The sequence below is a fragment of the Ogataea philodendri genome (genome assembly GCF_020536065.1).
Source record: "Ogataea philodendri strain CBS6075 chromosome Unknown scaffold11, whole genome shotgun sequence".
NCBI classification, from domain to species: Eukaryota; Fungi; Ascomycota; class Pichiomycetes; order Pichiales; family Pichiaceae; genus Ogataea; species Ogataea philodendri.
In genome coordinates this window covers 135,961-149,005 of record NW_025763868.1, presented here as the reverse complement: position 1 = coordinate 149,005, position 13,045 = coordinate 135,961, and the positions used below count along the sequence as shown (strand labels likewise).

Here is a 13,045-nt window from a genome sequence, read left to right as displayed (position 1 = left end):
TCGCATATTATTTCCATTTTTCAGAAATTTCTTTATCTTTGTCCATAATGACTCAGAAAGTACTACTTCTCGGATCTGGCTTCGTTGCCAAGCCAACTGTTGACATTCTTGCTAAACAACCTGACGTTGAGGTCACTGTTGCATGCAGAACCTTGTCCAAGGCTAAGGAATTGGCCGGCTCTGTGGCCAGCGCATTGTCGTTGGACGTTACCGACCAAGAAGCTTTGGACAAAGAGGTCGACAAGTACGATGTTGTGATCTCTTTGATCCCATACATCTACCACGCTAGCGTTGTCAAGGCTGCCATCAAGTCCAAGCATACCAATGTCGTGACCACCTCTTACATCTCTCCAGCTTTGAAGGAGTTGGAGCCAGCGATCAAGGAAGCCGGTATTGTTGTCATGAACGAGATCGGTTTGGACCCAGGTATTGACCACTTGTATGCCGTCAAGACCATCGACGAGGTCCACAAGGCCGGCGGTAAGATCACCTCGTTCTTGTCGTACTGTGGTGGTTTGCCGGCTCCTGAGGATTCCGACAATCCATTGGGATACAAGTTCTCTTGGTCTTCTAGAGGTGTCTTGCTTGCTTTGAGAAACCAGGCCACTTACTGGAAGAACGGTAAGATTGAGAAGATCGCTTCCGAGGACCTTATGGCCTCTGCCAAGCCATACTTCATTTACCCAGGATACGCCTTGGTCTGCTATCCAAACAGAGACTCCACTGTGTACAAGGAATTGTACAGCATTCCAGAGGCCCAGACCGTCATCAGAGGTACTCTGAGATTCCAAGGTTTCCCAGAATTCGTCAAAGTTCTTGTCGACATGGGATTCTTGAAGGAGGACCCATCTGAGATTTTCTCCAAGCCTGCTCCATGGAACGAGGTTGTTGCCAAGTACATTGGCGCTGCTTCCTCTTCTGAGAAGGATATTGTTGCCAAGATCGACTCCTTGACCAAGTTCAAGGACGAGGCCGACAGAGAGAGAATCTTGGCTGGTTTCAAGTGGCTCGGTATGTTCTCTTCCAAAAACATCACCCCTGCTGGAAACCCTCTCGACACCCTGTGTGCCACTCTTGAGGAGTTGATGCAATACACCGAGAACGAGAGAGACTTGGTGATTTTGCAACACAAGTTCGGTATTGAATGGGCTGACGGCAAGACCGAGACCAGAACCTCCACTCTTGTTGACTACGGTGTTCCAGGCGGATACTCTTCCATGGCCAAGCTCGTTGGTGTCCCATGTGCCGTTGCTGTGTTGCAGGTCTTGAAGGGAGCTTTCTCCAAGCCAGGTCTGTATGCCCCAATGACTCCTGAGATCAACGATCCAATCATGAAGATCTTGAAGGATGACTACGGCATCTACCTGACCGAGAAGACTTTGTAAAGAACGTTGTAGTTGAATAGAATCAAAGTATCTTGTTTTAAAAAGGGGAGAATATTAAAATTAATTCTTTTTTAATCGTTAAACTATGTTTCGCAAATTCAAGGAGTTCTCAACAGACATAAAAACGTCCATTCGGCGCGAGGAAAAGGACGGAAAGCATCAGGACGAGACAGTGGTTCACCTTACAATGGTCAAGTTCTTCAGAGAACGAGACATGCAGACCCCAGAGTGGCTAGAATCAAAACAAGATAGGATACATGCTCAAAATAGATTGTCTTTGGATAAGTTCCAATCGGGAATCAAGGAAGCCAACCACGCATTGGTGGAACAAGTCGAACATATCCCAAGAATAACGTCGCGTTTTAGTCCACAAAAGTCCGCAGAACCAACTCCTACCCAAACGAGCAATACGAACGGCATTCCTCAGGCCCCATTGCCAAGACGCACAGTGACAGCACCCAACGCGGCTACAAAGGCCGCACATAATATCACGTCCAGATTCTCGCCCGCACCGAGAAGTCAGTCCACAAGCGCCCATGGTGCACCCAGACCGACTAATAGCAGGTTCAACGTGAGGAAGGTGTAACGAGGCCGGGTAATCGATATTACATTATATGTGGTTTTTTTACAACACGGGTAATTGTTGTCTTCCATCATGACGGAGAAGTTTGACAAAAAAGACGAGTCTCAGAGCGAAGTTTCGCAGAACTTGCTGGCGCATCTTTCCAACGATGTTGAGCTATACCACAAACGTGTGCAGCTGAAAAGACAGCTCAAAGAGCAATTGGGTAAGGACGAGAAAAAGCCAAAGGAGAACGCGTCTTCTACACAGGAGACTCAGGAACAGTTGCCAGAGCCAGAAACCACGAGTGAGTTTGGCGTCAATATCCCGGATCAGGTAGAGGAAAGTCCTATCCCTTCGTTTTTCTCGATGGATAAGGAGACACCTGTGCGATCACGTGCGTGGACCAAGGCAGAAGATGATGCTATAATATATTATAAAGAGGAGATGAAATATTCGTGGAAAGAGATCGAGAAGATCCTGAAAAATAGACATTCGTGGCAGGCGATCCAGATGAGATACCTGCGGAACCACAAGTCCAAGAGCGACTCTTGGTCGCGATTCATGGAATTGCGATTAATTAATGCGATCCGCAAAGATTGGGAAGGTCGTTGGAAGCGGATCAGCAAGGATTTGGGCAACGATTTGACTGTGGATCGATGTTTGATGAAAAACGTGGAGCTGTGCAAAAAGATGGACGACCCGATTTTCGGCAAGATCTTTTCCAACAAGGAAATCACCCAAGGATACAGCAATCCCAACAGTGACATCAAGGACGAGGATAGTCACAGAAAGTTGATGCTGGTGTATATGGGGCTCGACTCGATCAGCTACGAGTCAGATGAAGGAGAACACAACGGAGAAGAGAATGGAGATTGAGAAGTAGTACATGCGATTTATTCATGCTCATTACACAAGGGGGCTTTGGTATGGCTTTCCCGAACCACGAACACCAAAGTTGAAAGCCAGGTAATCCTGGTCGTCTATAGGAAGGCATATTTTTGAGGATTGAGCGCTGGCCAGAAGCGGTCGATTGGTTCCTTTTTTCAGGTCTGATTCCAAAGTCACCAAACAGAACCATGCTCGTCTTTTTTCTTCCATGAAAAGAGGGTACTCTGAAGAGTCCTCGACGTTGATCTTCAGTTTGAGAGCCAAACCAATGGCTTGGTCCACCACCTGGACGGCCTCTTGCATACCTCCAACGATCATGTAAGCTCTAGCGAGATTTATATAAGAAATAATATCATCGTGGTCGAGCTTGGTTGAGTTTTGCAGGAACGTATTGAGTTTTATGAAAAGCAAGTCTAGTAACTTTGCAGACGTTTCCTTTGGCATTGTTTGTGTTGGAGAAACTTGAAGCAGGGCCGTGCCGCACAACATGATGGAAAGAATAAATGGTTCATTAATTTTGCGGACTCTGCTTGAGTCTTGGGACAGGATCTGGTTGGGATTAAGAATCATCACTGGGAAGCTTGTTTGGAAATAGAGTTCAACAAGATCTTCAACCAAGACATGAGATAATTGCAGTTGCGTCACGACGTGAGATACCTGATGCAAGATGGGATATTTGAAAAAAACACTGTCAGCCGATGGAGGCGAATGTTGCGTGGGGATTTCCTGCTGGGTTTTCAATTCCGGACTAATATACTTTGTGGGTTTTCGACGTATGATTATTTTGGGGTAGTTGGAACTTGCTCGTCCGCGCTTTTTCTCGGTGCGCAAATAGGTACAGACGCTGTTTGTTCTTGCGCATTGAGAACAACGCGGGAGCTCGCCAGAGCATTTTGTTCGTTTTTGGTTACACAAGTCACATGCTTTTCGGGTTCTTTTAGGTTTCGTTTTGGAGAGGTCTGTGGCCGCTTTAGCGGATTCTTCGTGACTTGAGGAAGAAGAAGAGGCCATAGACATGGAGGCAATGGATGGGGAAGTTAGCACTGGGCTTGTTTCGGGAAGCAGGGCCGGATACGATGAGTAAGGCACAGGGGGTAAAGTAGTGGGCCTTGTTTGATGTAATAACATGGAGATCGAAGGCAATTGGGCCTGTGTGGAAGGTGAAACAACCGGTGGAGGCGGAGGAAGCGCGCTCGCCTGGAGTCGTGCTTGAATCTCACGAAAGGAGGGCAGTCTGGGAAATTGAGTTGTGTTTTCTTCAGGGGGCTCGGGGGAATTGTTGTGGGTTTGCATACTAATAATCTATTGGAGCGTCGGGTTCACCGACACATGAAAGTTCGGGATTGTATATTCAAACAGAGTTGCTGTAGGGATGGGGAAGAAGATTGTGTTAAGGAAGAAAATAACAACTTGAACAAGTTAGAAAATCATCTAGGAGGGTATATAAAAAGAAGAGAGATGTATAATTTGTCGAACTGCACTCTAATGCAGCACGGTGCGTTTTTAGACATCTCAACGATTTTCTATGTAATATGTTCGGTTTCTGTTGGAATTTATTGTCTCGGCAAGATTTAAGCAATAGGGGTGCGAGGGTGCGGGAGCCGTTGTAAAGCTGGTCGGCACGGATAGAGTCACAACGAAGAAAAATTTGCGGTGGGAAAAGGTTCTGCTCCTGTTTTAGCTGTGCCGATCTCTATTCAATCATAATAGATTCTTGTTTACATTTTACAGCATACTGCATTTCGGTGCTTTTTTGGCACTTAACTGAATTAAGATCTGCTGAGGATTGCCGTTTAGGTTTCTGTAACCCCCAAGACAGTTAACGACAGAAACAACAGGGCTTAGTTGTTCATTCTCTTCACAGTTACCTATTTTGGCTTTCCGACTGTATCGACATTATTGTATTGCCGCGTTGGACAATCCTTGAAAAAACTGCCCCTTGGTTAAAAACCGGTGATTCCCCTGTGCAAAAGGGACAACGTCGCTCTAATTTCAGTAGATGCAGGTTCTTCCCAGGTGATTACTGCAGAACGGTAGATCGTCGTTTTGGCGTTTAGTGGTTTAATTTTACCCCTTGCACTTTTTTGACAACCTCTGTCTTTACGTTTCTAGACAACAAATGCGAGCGGGAGGCATTGAAAAATTCCGTGGTTTTAGGGTGATCCCTAATTATTTTTTTCCTGCTCGTTTCCCTCTCAGCCGCAACCCTGCCCAGGTGCAAATTTCCAGGGACCATAATTTAAAATAAAATTGCTGTAAGGTTTGTGACGACATGGCAAACGAAGAGGGAAGCTCTACACAGTTGGCTGAAGAACAAATAATTGAAGATATTATCTCTGAAGAGGACGATGGATTCGCCTTCAAGCACCTTTTGCTCGAGGAAGACGAGGAAGAGGATTTTGACGCCTTTGTTCAGAAGTACGGCGCAGTGAAAGTTAAGTACATTAAAAAGCCGAAAATAAAAGAATGGTTTGTCAATAAGCCATACGCACTCAATTTCTTCTATAACGGCACTTTATACAGAACTCGGTCTGAGCGTGGAGAAAGCGGTAAGGTGGAGCTGTTCCTTGACTTGCTGTACGTGGGAATTGTGGCGAAGCTCGCTGCTTCTGCAACTGAAGAAGCTACTGGCGTGGCACTCCTCAAGTATGTGCTATTCTTTTTCCCAATCTGGCAAGTCTGGTCCGACATCAAGGACTTTATGAACTACTACTTCAATGAAGACCTGTCGCAGAAGCTTTACATGCTGTGGATTCTATCCCTGCTTGTCGTATACACCAATGCAACGAACTACTTTTTGGAGTCCAATCGGGCCAATGCCGCAGTCATAGTGCCGTACATCCTGTGCCGTCTGTCTCTGGCCATCAGCTTGCTCGTGTATGCGGTTTACGTCCCGCAACACCGACACCAAAACATCTTGTACGGTTCGCTAATTATAGTTACCTGCTGCATCTGGATCCCAGTCATTTTTGTCGGTGTCCGTGTCAAGATCGGGCTCGCTTTCATGAACCTGTTCTTGGAGATTGCGTCGTGGGTGGTCTCGTACCATCCATACACCAAACGGGTGCTCAAGCTGAAGTACAGCACAGCCATCAACATCGAGCACGAGGTGGAGAGATTTGGAGCTTTCTACGTTATTGCCATTGGTGAGTTCCTGTACAGCATCGTTGCAACGACCGCAGAGCACAATTTCGGTGAAGGCGTGTCCGAAAAAGTAGGCCGTGCAATTATGCTCCTGATCATTGCATATTGTCTTTTATGGCTCTACTTCAATGGAGACGGGTCGAAAAAAGCCATCCATGCTGCAAGACGCTCAGGAAACACCGCGCTCTTATGGTTCACCTTGCACATGCCCCTCATCAGTTCGTTGATCTTGAGTGCAGATGCGGCTGCAGAGCTGTGCTATGCCGACGAGATCGAGAATCACGGACTTTCGTATTACTTTACCGGCGGATTGTGCGTTTCTTTATTCTCGCTCTATGGACTTGCAATGCTGGACAAGTCGATCGACGACCAGGCAGAGCAGCTAGGTCGCCAGGATTGCGGAACGCACTATGTTTCCAAATTTTGGCGTCTTTTACCTCGTCTTCCGATAGGAGTGATCATTATTTGTCTCACTGTCGCAGATCTGGAAATCACCAAGCTTATTGCGACCACCATGTGCTTGTTTGTGGTTTTGCTGGCCTATGAGATTGGAATGACCATTAATTGTTATAAGGAGGATTAATTGATTGTTGATTTAATTAAACCTTTAACATACGAACGGCTGAAACTACTATGGTACTTTTCTAGTGCTAGTCTCGGTGATATCTCCACCGAGTTGCTGCATTTGGCTACTCGATCTGTAGAAAAAGAAATAGTCCTCGGGGACGATCGACGTTTGTGAAAAATTCTTCTTTTAGTCATTGATCGTCATGGCACTTAAGAAAGCTGGAGTTTTGGGCGCCACTGGGTCTGTTGGCCAGCGGTTCATCCAACTGCTTAACGAACACCCACAGTTTGAGCTTGCCGTTTTGGGCGCATCCTCCCGTTCGGCAGGAAAGAAATACAAGGATGCTGTTGACTGGAAGCAAACCAGTCTGATGCCACTCAGCGCGGGCGAGATCGTTGTCTCCGAGTGCACACCAGAGGCGTTCAAGGACTGCGCTGTTGTTTTCTCTGGTCTCGACGCCGAGTACGCAGGTCCAATCGAGAAGGCCTTCAAGGAGGCGGGCTTGGTTGTCATCTCCAACGCTAAAAACTACCGTCGTGAGCTTGATGTTCCGTTAGTTGTCCCAACTGTCAACAGCGAGCACCTGGCTATTGTCGAGAAGAAGGTCAAGGACGCTGCTGCTGCTGGTGAGGCCAAGCCAGGCTACATTGTGTGTATTTCGAACTGCTCCACCGCAGGTCTTGTCGCTCCACTGAGACCATTGGTTGACAAGTTCGGACCGATCGAACTGCTCACCACCACCACCATGCAGGCTATTTCCGGCGCTGGATTCTCGCCAGGCTTCCCTGGTATCGACATCCTCGACAACCTTGTTCCATATATTTCTGGAGAGGAGGAGAAGATCGAGTGGGAGACCAAGAAGATCCTCGGACAGCTTGCTGCTGACGGTAACAGCGTGCAGAACCTGTCTGACGATGAGATCCGCGTTTCTGCCCAATGTAACAGAGTCGCTGTTTCTGACGGCCACACTGAGTGCATCTCTATCAAGTTCAAGAACAAGTCTCCATCCATCGAGGCCATCAAGCAATGTCTTAGAGACTACGAGTGTGAGGCCACTACTCTTAAGTGTCCATCTGCTCCCAAACACGCTATCCACGTTTTGGAGGAGGAAAATAGACCACAGCCACGGTTGGACCGTGATAGAGACGGGGGTTACGGCGTGAGCGTGGGCCGCATTCGTGAAGACCCGGTGCTGGACGTCAAGATGGTGGTTTTGTCGCACAACACCATCATCGGTGCCGCTGGAAGCGGTGTTCTCATTGCCGAGCTATTGTTGGCCAAGAACCTTTTGTAATTGCAGAAATTTTAGAAATACAAGCCTGTAACTTTGACGAGATCTCGCGTAATTGCCAGCTGTCACACACACTGCATCGGATTCATCGCTGCAGGGCACATGTGCTCTAAATTTGGTAGCTCGTTTCAGAGTGCTACCGCATGGAAAAAATTACCACCCACATTCACCGCCCGCATAGACGATCGTCCCCGTCGCTTATTTCCGCCAAATTTTTATGCAATTATCCTCATGCCTTACACGCCTCCTAGCCGATCATCCAAGCTCGACTCAGGCCGGGGAGCGTTCCAGAACCTCCTACACAACCGCTCAAATAATCCATCTTCCAACAGACAGACTCCTAGCCTGAAGCCGCCAAGTTCCAGTCTTCCTTTGCCTCCCCAGGATGTGATCAAGTTTACAACCGAGTCTCCCCAATCGTACTCGTATACACTATTGGCCCCTAATTCGCTGGCTTTGAAACTGAGCGTGCTCAAGAGATCATTGGAAATCCTTCTGGATCGTCCAGAACTGTTTCCAGCCATATCATCTGAGTCATCCGACTATTTCACACAAATCAGCCAAACATACACCCCGCAACGCAAAACATCAACGATGGCTCTCATGGATAACGTCATGCGCATGGAGAGACGGGTCTCACAAGCTCCAGCATCGCCGTTTATGGATGGACAGAATACAACATCCACAGTCGACAATGAGCTGCGCAAAGACTTACAGGAAATCATCAACATCCTGGAGTCCAAATCCACGTCGGATGACTCCAGCATGGACAAAGTGATGGGGTTGCAGAAACTCATCCTGGACTCGAAGGAAGGCGCGAAAAGCAAGTCTTTACGTAAAAGTCTGCTTTACGCTCTTGCCACTCCGTTCACAGATAATTCCACACCTGCAGCTAACCCGTATTTATTAGGCAGTCTTCCCGTCAACCTTCCTACACCAGGATCCAGCCCTTCGGTTATGGGACTAGTCGCTTTGGGACAAGCTGCCTCCAATAACCGTCAGTTCCATCTTACCACAGGCGGGAAGTCGGCTTCGCCAAAAGCATACTTCACATGCGAACTCGACCCGCCGTGGAACCTCAAAAACGCCAATGATTTAGCGTGTCTTGTGTTTGGTATCTCAAAGGCCTCTTTGTCCTCGCTCAGCCTTCTCGACCTCATCGCTCCTCGTGCACGTGACCTGGTTCTAGATAGGCTGTGCAATGGCAAGGAGCTGGTCTTTGCCGGAGAAATCATCGCCATCAAGCGGAACAATATGGACATCGCTTGGACCTCTCTTTGGGCCAAGCGCAAAGACAACCTGATCATTTTGATCTTCGAACAGGTCCCATGCGATCAGCTCGATGTTGTTATCGAAAATAGGACAGGAGGCTACTATATCAAATCATCCGCTAAGAGCAAGACATCCTTATTCAGCGACTCTCAGGATCTAATAGAATGTCCTTTAACAGATATCTTACCGACTATGAGCCAGGAGCTCGAGAAATCATCCGAGAATTCCAGCTACCTACATTCTGCTACCATCAATAAAAGCAGGTATTATACATTGAAACTCCGCGAAGACAAACCCGTTCCATGTGCAGTCACTTCGGAGTCTCTGGACGAGGGTTCGATGAGACTCAATTTGCATGCTTTGCCTTACATCTCAGGAGCATTCGTGGTTTCATCTAAAACGTTGCAAATTATTTCATTTAACCATGCCATTGCAAATAACTTATTTGGCAAATCTGATTTCAAGAACAAGTCTGTTGGCCAGATTCTCCCCCTGTTCCCTAAATTAGTGGAACTAGCTATCGAAGAGAATCCAAACATCATGTACCAACAGGGACTTGTCTTGCCTGAGCATTATTTCCGTAAGCTGGAGGCTAAATGCCGTGCATCCACGGAAGATGAGCAGGAAGCATTGTTTGTTAGTTCCACAGGTATTGATGCCTTGCATAGAGATGGAACTTTGATAAAAGTCGATGTCCAGCTGCGTGTGATGGAATACGAAAACTACATGTTATGGATCACCTATTCAAGAGCAGGGTCTCGGAAGAGAACCGCAAGCGAGTCTCTGAAACTCAACTCGAGTATGGAAGACCTACAGTTGGACAGCGACAGCGAAGAGGAGAACATGCCTTCTCAGATGAGTCTTCTACCAGAAGTTGAGAGTGATCTATATTCGTGCGGCGGCTCGTCGGAGGGACCCAGCCGCAGCGGCAGCATGAAGACCGCAGCTACCGCGGACACTGTCGGGTCGTCTGGATTGAAGCTGACGGGGCTCAAGAAGATCAGTGCCACGTCAGATTCCTCAATCTCGGCCACAAGCAAGTCCGTTTCGAACGGGTCGCAAAAGACGTCAGAGACAGAAGTTGACGACCAGGTTCAACATACCGCTGAGCAATTGGGCGAGTTCAGACTTGACAACATGTGCAGCGAAAAGGTTTTGCTGGAAAGAGAGAACCAGCAGATTGCACAAATAAGGAAAGAGAGCAAGTACTTCCCGCAAAAAGTGGGGCTTGCAAGACGAGAGAAGAAGTTTACCGATTTCACAGTCATTAAAAATCTCGGACAGGGCGCATACGGAAAGGTGGTGGTGGCACAACGCAATGGTGACCCTGCCTACAAGCTTGTGATAAAAGCTATATTCAAAGAGAGAATCTTGGTCGATACATGGGTCAGAGACAGAAGCCTGGGAACGATTCCATCGGAAATCCAGATCATGAATTATCTGAACGTTGACCCACACCCAAACCTGATGCGAATTGTCGATTTCTTCGAAGATGACCGGTGCTACTACGTGGAGACCCCTCAGCATGGAAACCCGCCTGCTGTTGATCTGTTTGATCTGATCGAAATCAAGTCGGACATGACCGAGTTGGAGTGCAGATACATCTTTTTCCAATGCTGTTCTGCCATGGCACATCTCCATTCACACGGCGTGGTCCACCGAGACATCAAGGACGAAAACATCATTGTTGATAACAATTACGTTGTCAAATTAATCGACTATGGATCTGCTGCATATGCCCGGAACGGACCGTTTGGGGTGTTTGTTGGCACGATCGACTATGCTGCGCCCGAAGTGCTGAATGGAAAGCCGTACGAGGGGAAGCCACAAGACGTCTGGGCAATGGGTGTGCTCCTGTACACGCTGGTGTTCAAAGAGAACCCGTTCTGCAACGTGGACGAAATTATGGACGGAGGCTTCAACTTCCCAGCATTCCACAGAGTTAGCGAATCGTGTGTGGACCTGATTTGCAAGATTCTAGTCAAGCCGGTCAACGATAGACCAACAATGGACGAGATCCTCAAACATCCATGGCTTTCTGGATTTAATTAATCAGAATATGATCCACATTGATACCTATTTTGCGCAGGTTTAATGATTGGGTATGGCTTATTTTCACACATTTTCTGTACAGTTCCGACTTTTCGCTATAATCCATCAATTGACGTTTGAACAGTTTGTTGTATGAGGCTATCTTTTCATTTATCCAGCCAACAAAGATGATTTTTTGTCCTGTTTCACGGAAACATTGCTCGTACAGTAGATATGTGTTTTTGATGAAGGTGAAGTAGATCAACGACATTTGTAAAATGTATTTCTTCAGGTCTCCTTCAAACTTGAGCTGACTCACCAGTTTGTCCAGCTGTTTAGATTTGGATTCCAGAACAAGGTCTCTTGCCTTCTCCTCCATTTGGAGCAACTGGAACAGCTCAACAGATTCTTGGATATCTCTGCTTGAATTCAATGGATTGCTTATTTCCCAAGACAACAGATTGATGAGCTTCTCTTGGAGGTTTTCCCATTTCAATTTCTTGAGCTTGAGAATCAGAACCAGCTGGTCGTCGGGACTTTGGTTTTGCAACCGCTCGATTTGGTCGCTCACCCGGTTCAGGATGCCAACAGCCTCGGTGTACTTGTGGTGTCCTATGTATAATTCGATGCTCATGAGTCCTTCGTCAACTGTGTCGAGGTTCTGTGTGGAGGTCTTGTCGGAGATATCAAGCGATCTGGAACGGCGATGGCTCAGTTTCGTGGTGAGATCGTGCAAATAGTCCGAGTTCTTGCTTAATCTGTCACTCGACACAGACAATCTGCTAACACTGTCTGTGAGATCCTTCTGTTTGGCTCTTTCCAGCTCCAACGTGCTGGCAAGATCGTCTTTGGCCTCTCTTAAATGCAACACGATCTTGTTGTACTCGCTCACGCTGTCTGTCTGGAAAAGGAAAACCATGCTGTTAACTTTGATGGATAACGTATGCTCTCCCGCGTTGGGGGCCTTCCCGAAAACCAAGTCGCGCAGCGGCCAGCATTGCGTGGCAACAGTCTTTTTGCGCTCGCCACTCCGTCTGCGCGTGGCAACAAGCAAATGGTCGTTCAGAACAATCAAATGTGCGGGTCTAATAGGCTTACAGGTGATGGCATTCAATTCCCCCCATCTTTTGGACTCCGCCACCACATGACGGCCGGGAATCGCAGAAACGTACTTCTGAGCACCCTCGACCTCTTTGAACAGCGTGTTCAGGTTCGAGGCCCATTTCTTCTCGAGCAAAAGCACACTCCGTCGATTATTGGCTTTGCCGTTATTCTCCAGTTTCTCCTGCGCCTCCTCGGCCTGGGCGGTCAGAATCTCGTTCAGTTTCAACACCGGCTCCTTCAGTTCCTTCAAAACCTCTTCTGTCTCCGTGACGGTTCGCGAAACGGTCAGAACCTGGTTGAAAGACTGTGTTATGGTGTGTTTGACGTCGCCGTCGTTCGACGACGATAAATCGCCCAGATCGCGCGCAAACTGGTCGATCTTGGTAGCGTTCGCATCTTTCAGGTACCCCTTCACGTACGGAACAGCATCGTAGCTTTCTGCAGAAAGATCGCTTAGCAGCGTGCCTGAGTCGACCTTAGTAGGCTGCCGGGCCTCTGAAATCTTGACGGTCGCGCTCTCCGGAAGCGGAGGAAACTGCGTGGTGATAGTTCTCTGTGTAGTGATCGCCTCCTGCGGGTTCAGTTTCACAGAAAACCGTCTGTTTACTCCGCTGTTGTCGATCTTATGTGGCCTCTTTAGTTTTGGCGGCTGTTTGGCTGGAGGAAGACTGCCAGAAGCGCTGGGCGCATCTTCCGGAATCACCGCGGTCAGCGGCGTCGGCTTGAACGCCTGTTTCTTATTTTTGGTCGACCAATTGGCCCTACTCAACCGTCTGTCCATTTTGAAATTATAAACT

The 13,045-nt window shown here is 47.7% G+C and overlaps 12 protein-coding genes across 12 annotated transcripts; 6 read left to right on the top strand and 6 right to left on the bottom strand.

Annotated features, from left to right (window-relative positions):
• Positions 1-47: 47 nt before the first annotated feature.
• On the top strand, positions 48-1,385 carry OGAPHI_001456 (uncharacterized protein; the record flags this gene model as incomplete). Its single annotated transcript, XM_046202219.1, has 1 exon — positions 48-1,385. One exon carries the CDS (start codon positions 48-50, stop codon positions 1,383-1,385), a length of 1,338 nt encoding a protein of 445 aa, XP_046063598.1.
• OGAPHI_001455 (uncharacterized protein) lies at positions 63-1,601 on the bottom strand (the record flags this gene model as incomplete). Its single annotated transcript, XM_046202218.1, has 2 exons — positions 63-1,292; positions 1,572-1,601. 2 exons carry the CDS (start codon positions 1,599-1,601, stop codon positions 63-65), a joined length of 1,260 nt encoding a protein of 419 aa, XP_046063597.1.
• On the top strand, positions 1,471-1,971 carry OGAPHI_001454 (uncharacterized protein; the record flags this gene model as incomplete). Its single annotated transcript, XM_046202217.1, has 1 exon — positions 1,471-1,971. The coding sequence occupies one exon, from the start codon at positions 1,471-1,473 to the stop codon at positions 1,969-1,971; it is 501 nt and encodes a 166-aa protein (XP_046063596.1).
• Positions 1,972-2,040: 69 nt separating this feature from the next.
• OGAPHI_001453 (uncharacterized protein) lies at positions 2,041-2,826 on the top strand (the record flags this gene model as incomplete). Its single annotated transcript, XM_046202216.1, has 1 exon — positions 2,041-2,826. One exon carries the CDS (start codon positions 2,041-2,043, stop codon positions 2,824-2,826), a length of 786 nt encoding a protein of 261 aa, XP_046063595.1.
• Positions 2,827-2,856: 30 nt separating this feature from the next.
• OGAPHI_001452 (uncharacterized protein) lies at positions 2,857-4,131 on the bottom strand (the record flags this gene model as incomplete). The annotated part of the gene is made up of 1 exon (XM_046202215.1): positions 2,857-4,131. One exon carries the CDS (start codon positions 4,129-4,131, stop codon positions 2,857-2,859), a length of 1,275 nt encoding a protein of 424 aa, XP_046063594.1.
• A 979-nt stretch (positions 4,132-5,110) lies between these two features.
• On the top strand, positions 5,111-6,565 carry OGAPHI_001451 (uncharacterized protein; the record flags this gene model as incomplete). The annotated part of the gene is made up of 1 exon (XM_046202214.1): positions 5,111-6,565. The coding sequence occupies one exon, from the start codon at positions 5,111-5,113 to the stop codon at positions 6,563-6,565; it is 1,455 nt and encodes a 484-aa protein (XP_046063593.1).
• OGAPHI_001450 (uncharacterized protein) lies at positions 5,768-6,667 on the bottom strand (the record flags this gene model as incomplete). The annotated part of the gene is made up of 2 exons (XM_046202213.1): positions 5,768-5,992; positions 6,623-6,667. 2 exons carry the CDS (start codon positions 6,665-6,667, stop codon positions 5,768-5,770), a joined length of 270 nt encoding a protein of 89 aa, XP_046063592.1.
• Positions 6,668-6,736: 69 nt separating this feature from the next.
• On the bottom strand, positions 6,737-8,638 carry OGAPHI_001448 (uncharacterized protein; the record flags this gene model as incomplete). Its single annotated transcript, XM_046202211.1, has 3 exons — positions 6,737-7,078; positions 7,197-7,791; positions 8,412-8,638. 3 exons carry the CDS (start codon positions 8,636-8,638, stop codon positions 6,737-6,739), a joined length of 1,164 nt encoding a protein of 387 aa, XP_046063590.1.
• Positions 6,753-7,844, top strand: OGAPHI_001449 (uncharacterized protein; the record flags this gene model as incomplete). The annotated part of the gene is made up of 1 exon (XM_046202212.1): positions 6,753-7,844. One exon carries the CDS (start codon positions 6,753-6,755, stop codon positions 7,842-7,844), a length of 1,092 nt encoding a protein of 363 aa, XP_046063591.1.
• On the top strand, positions 7,944-11,165 carry OGAPHI_001446 (uncharacterized protein; the record flags this gene model as incomplete). Its single annotated transcript, XM_046202208.1, has 1 exon — positions 7,944-11,165. One exon carries the CDS (start codon positions 7,944-7,946, stop codon positions 11,163-11,165), a length of 3,222 nt encoding a protein of 1,073 aa, XP_046063588.1.
• OGAPHI_001447 (uncharacterized protein) lies at positions 8,840-9,655 on the bottom strand (the record flags this gene model as incomplete). Its single annotated transcript, XM_046202209.1, has 2 exons — positions 8,840-9,140; positions 9,483-9,655. The coding sequence occupies 2 exons, from the start codon at positions 9,653-9,655 to the stop codon at positions 8,840-8,842; spliced, it is 474 nt and encodes a 157-aa protein (XP_046063589.1).
• OGAPHI_001445 (uncharacterized protein) lies at positions 11,158-13,029 on the bottom strand (the record flags this gene model as incomplete). The annotated part of the gene is made up of 1 exon (XM_046202207.1): positions 11,158-13,029. One exon carries the CDS (start codon positions 13,027-13,029, stop codon positions 11,158-11,160), a length of 1,872 nt encoding a protein of 623 aa, XP_046063587.1.
• Between the last annotated feature and the right edge of the window lie 16 nt (positions 13,030-13,045).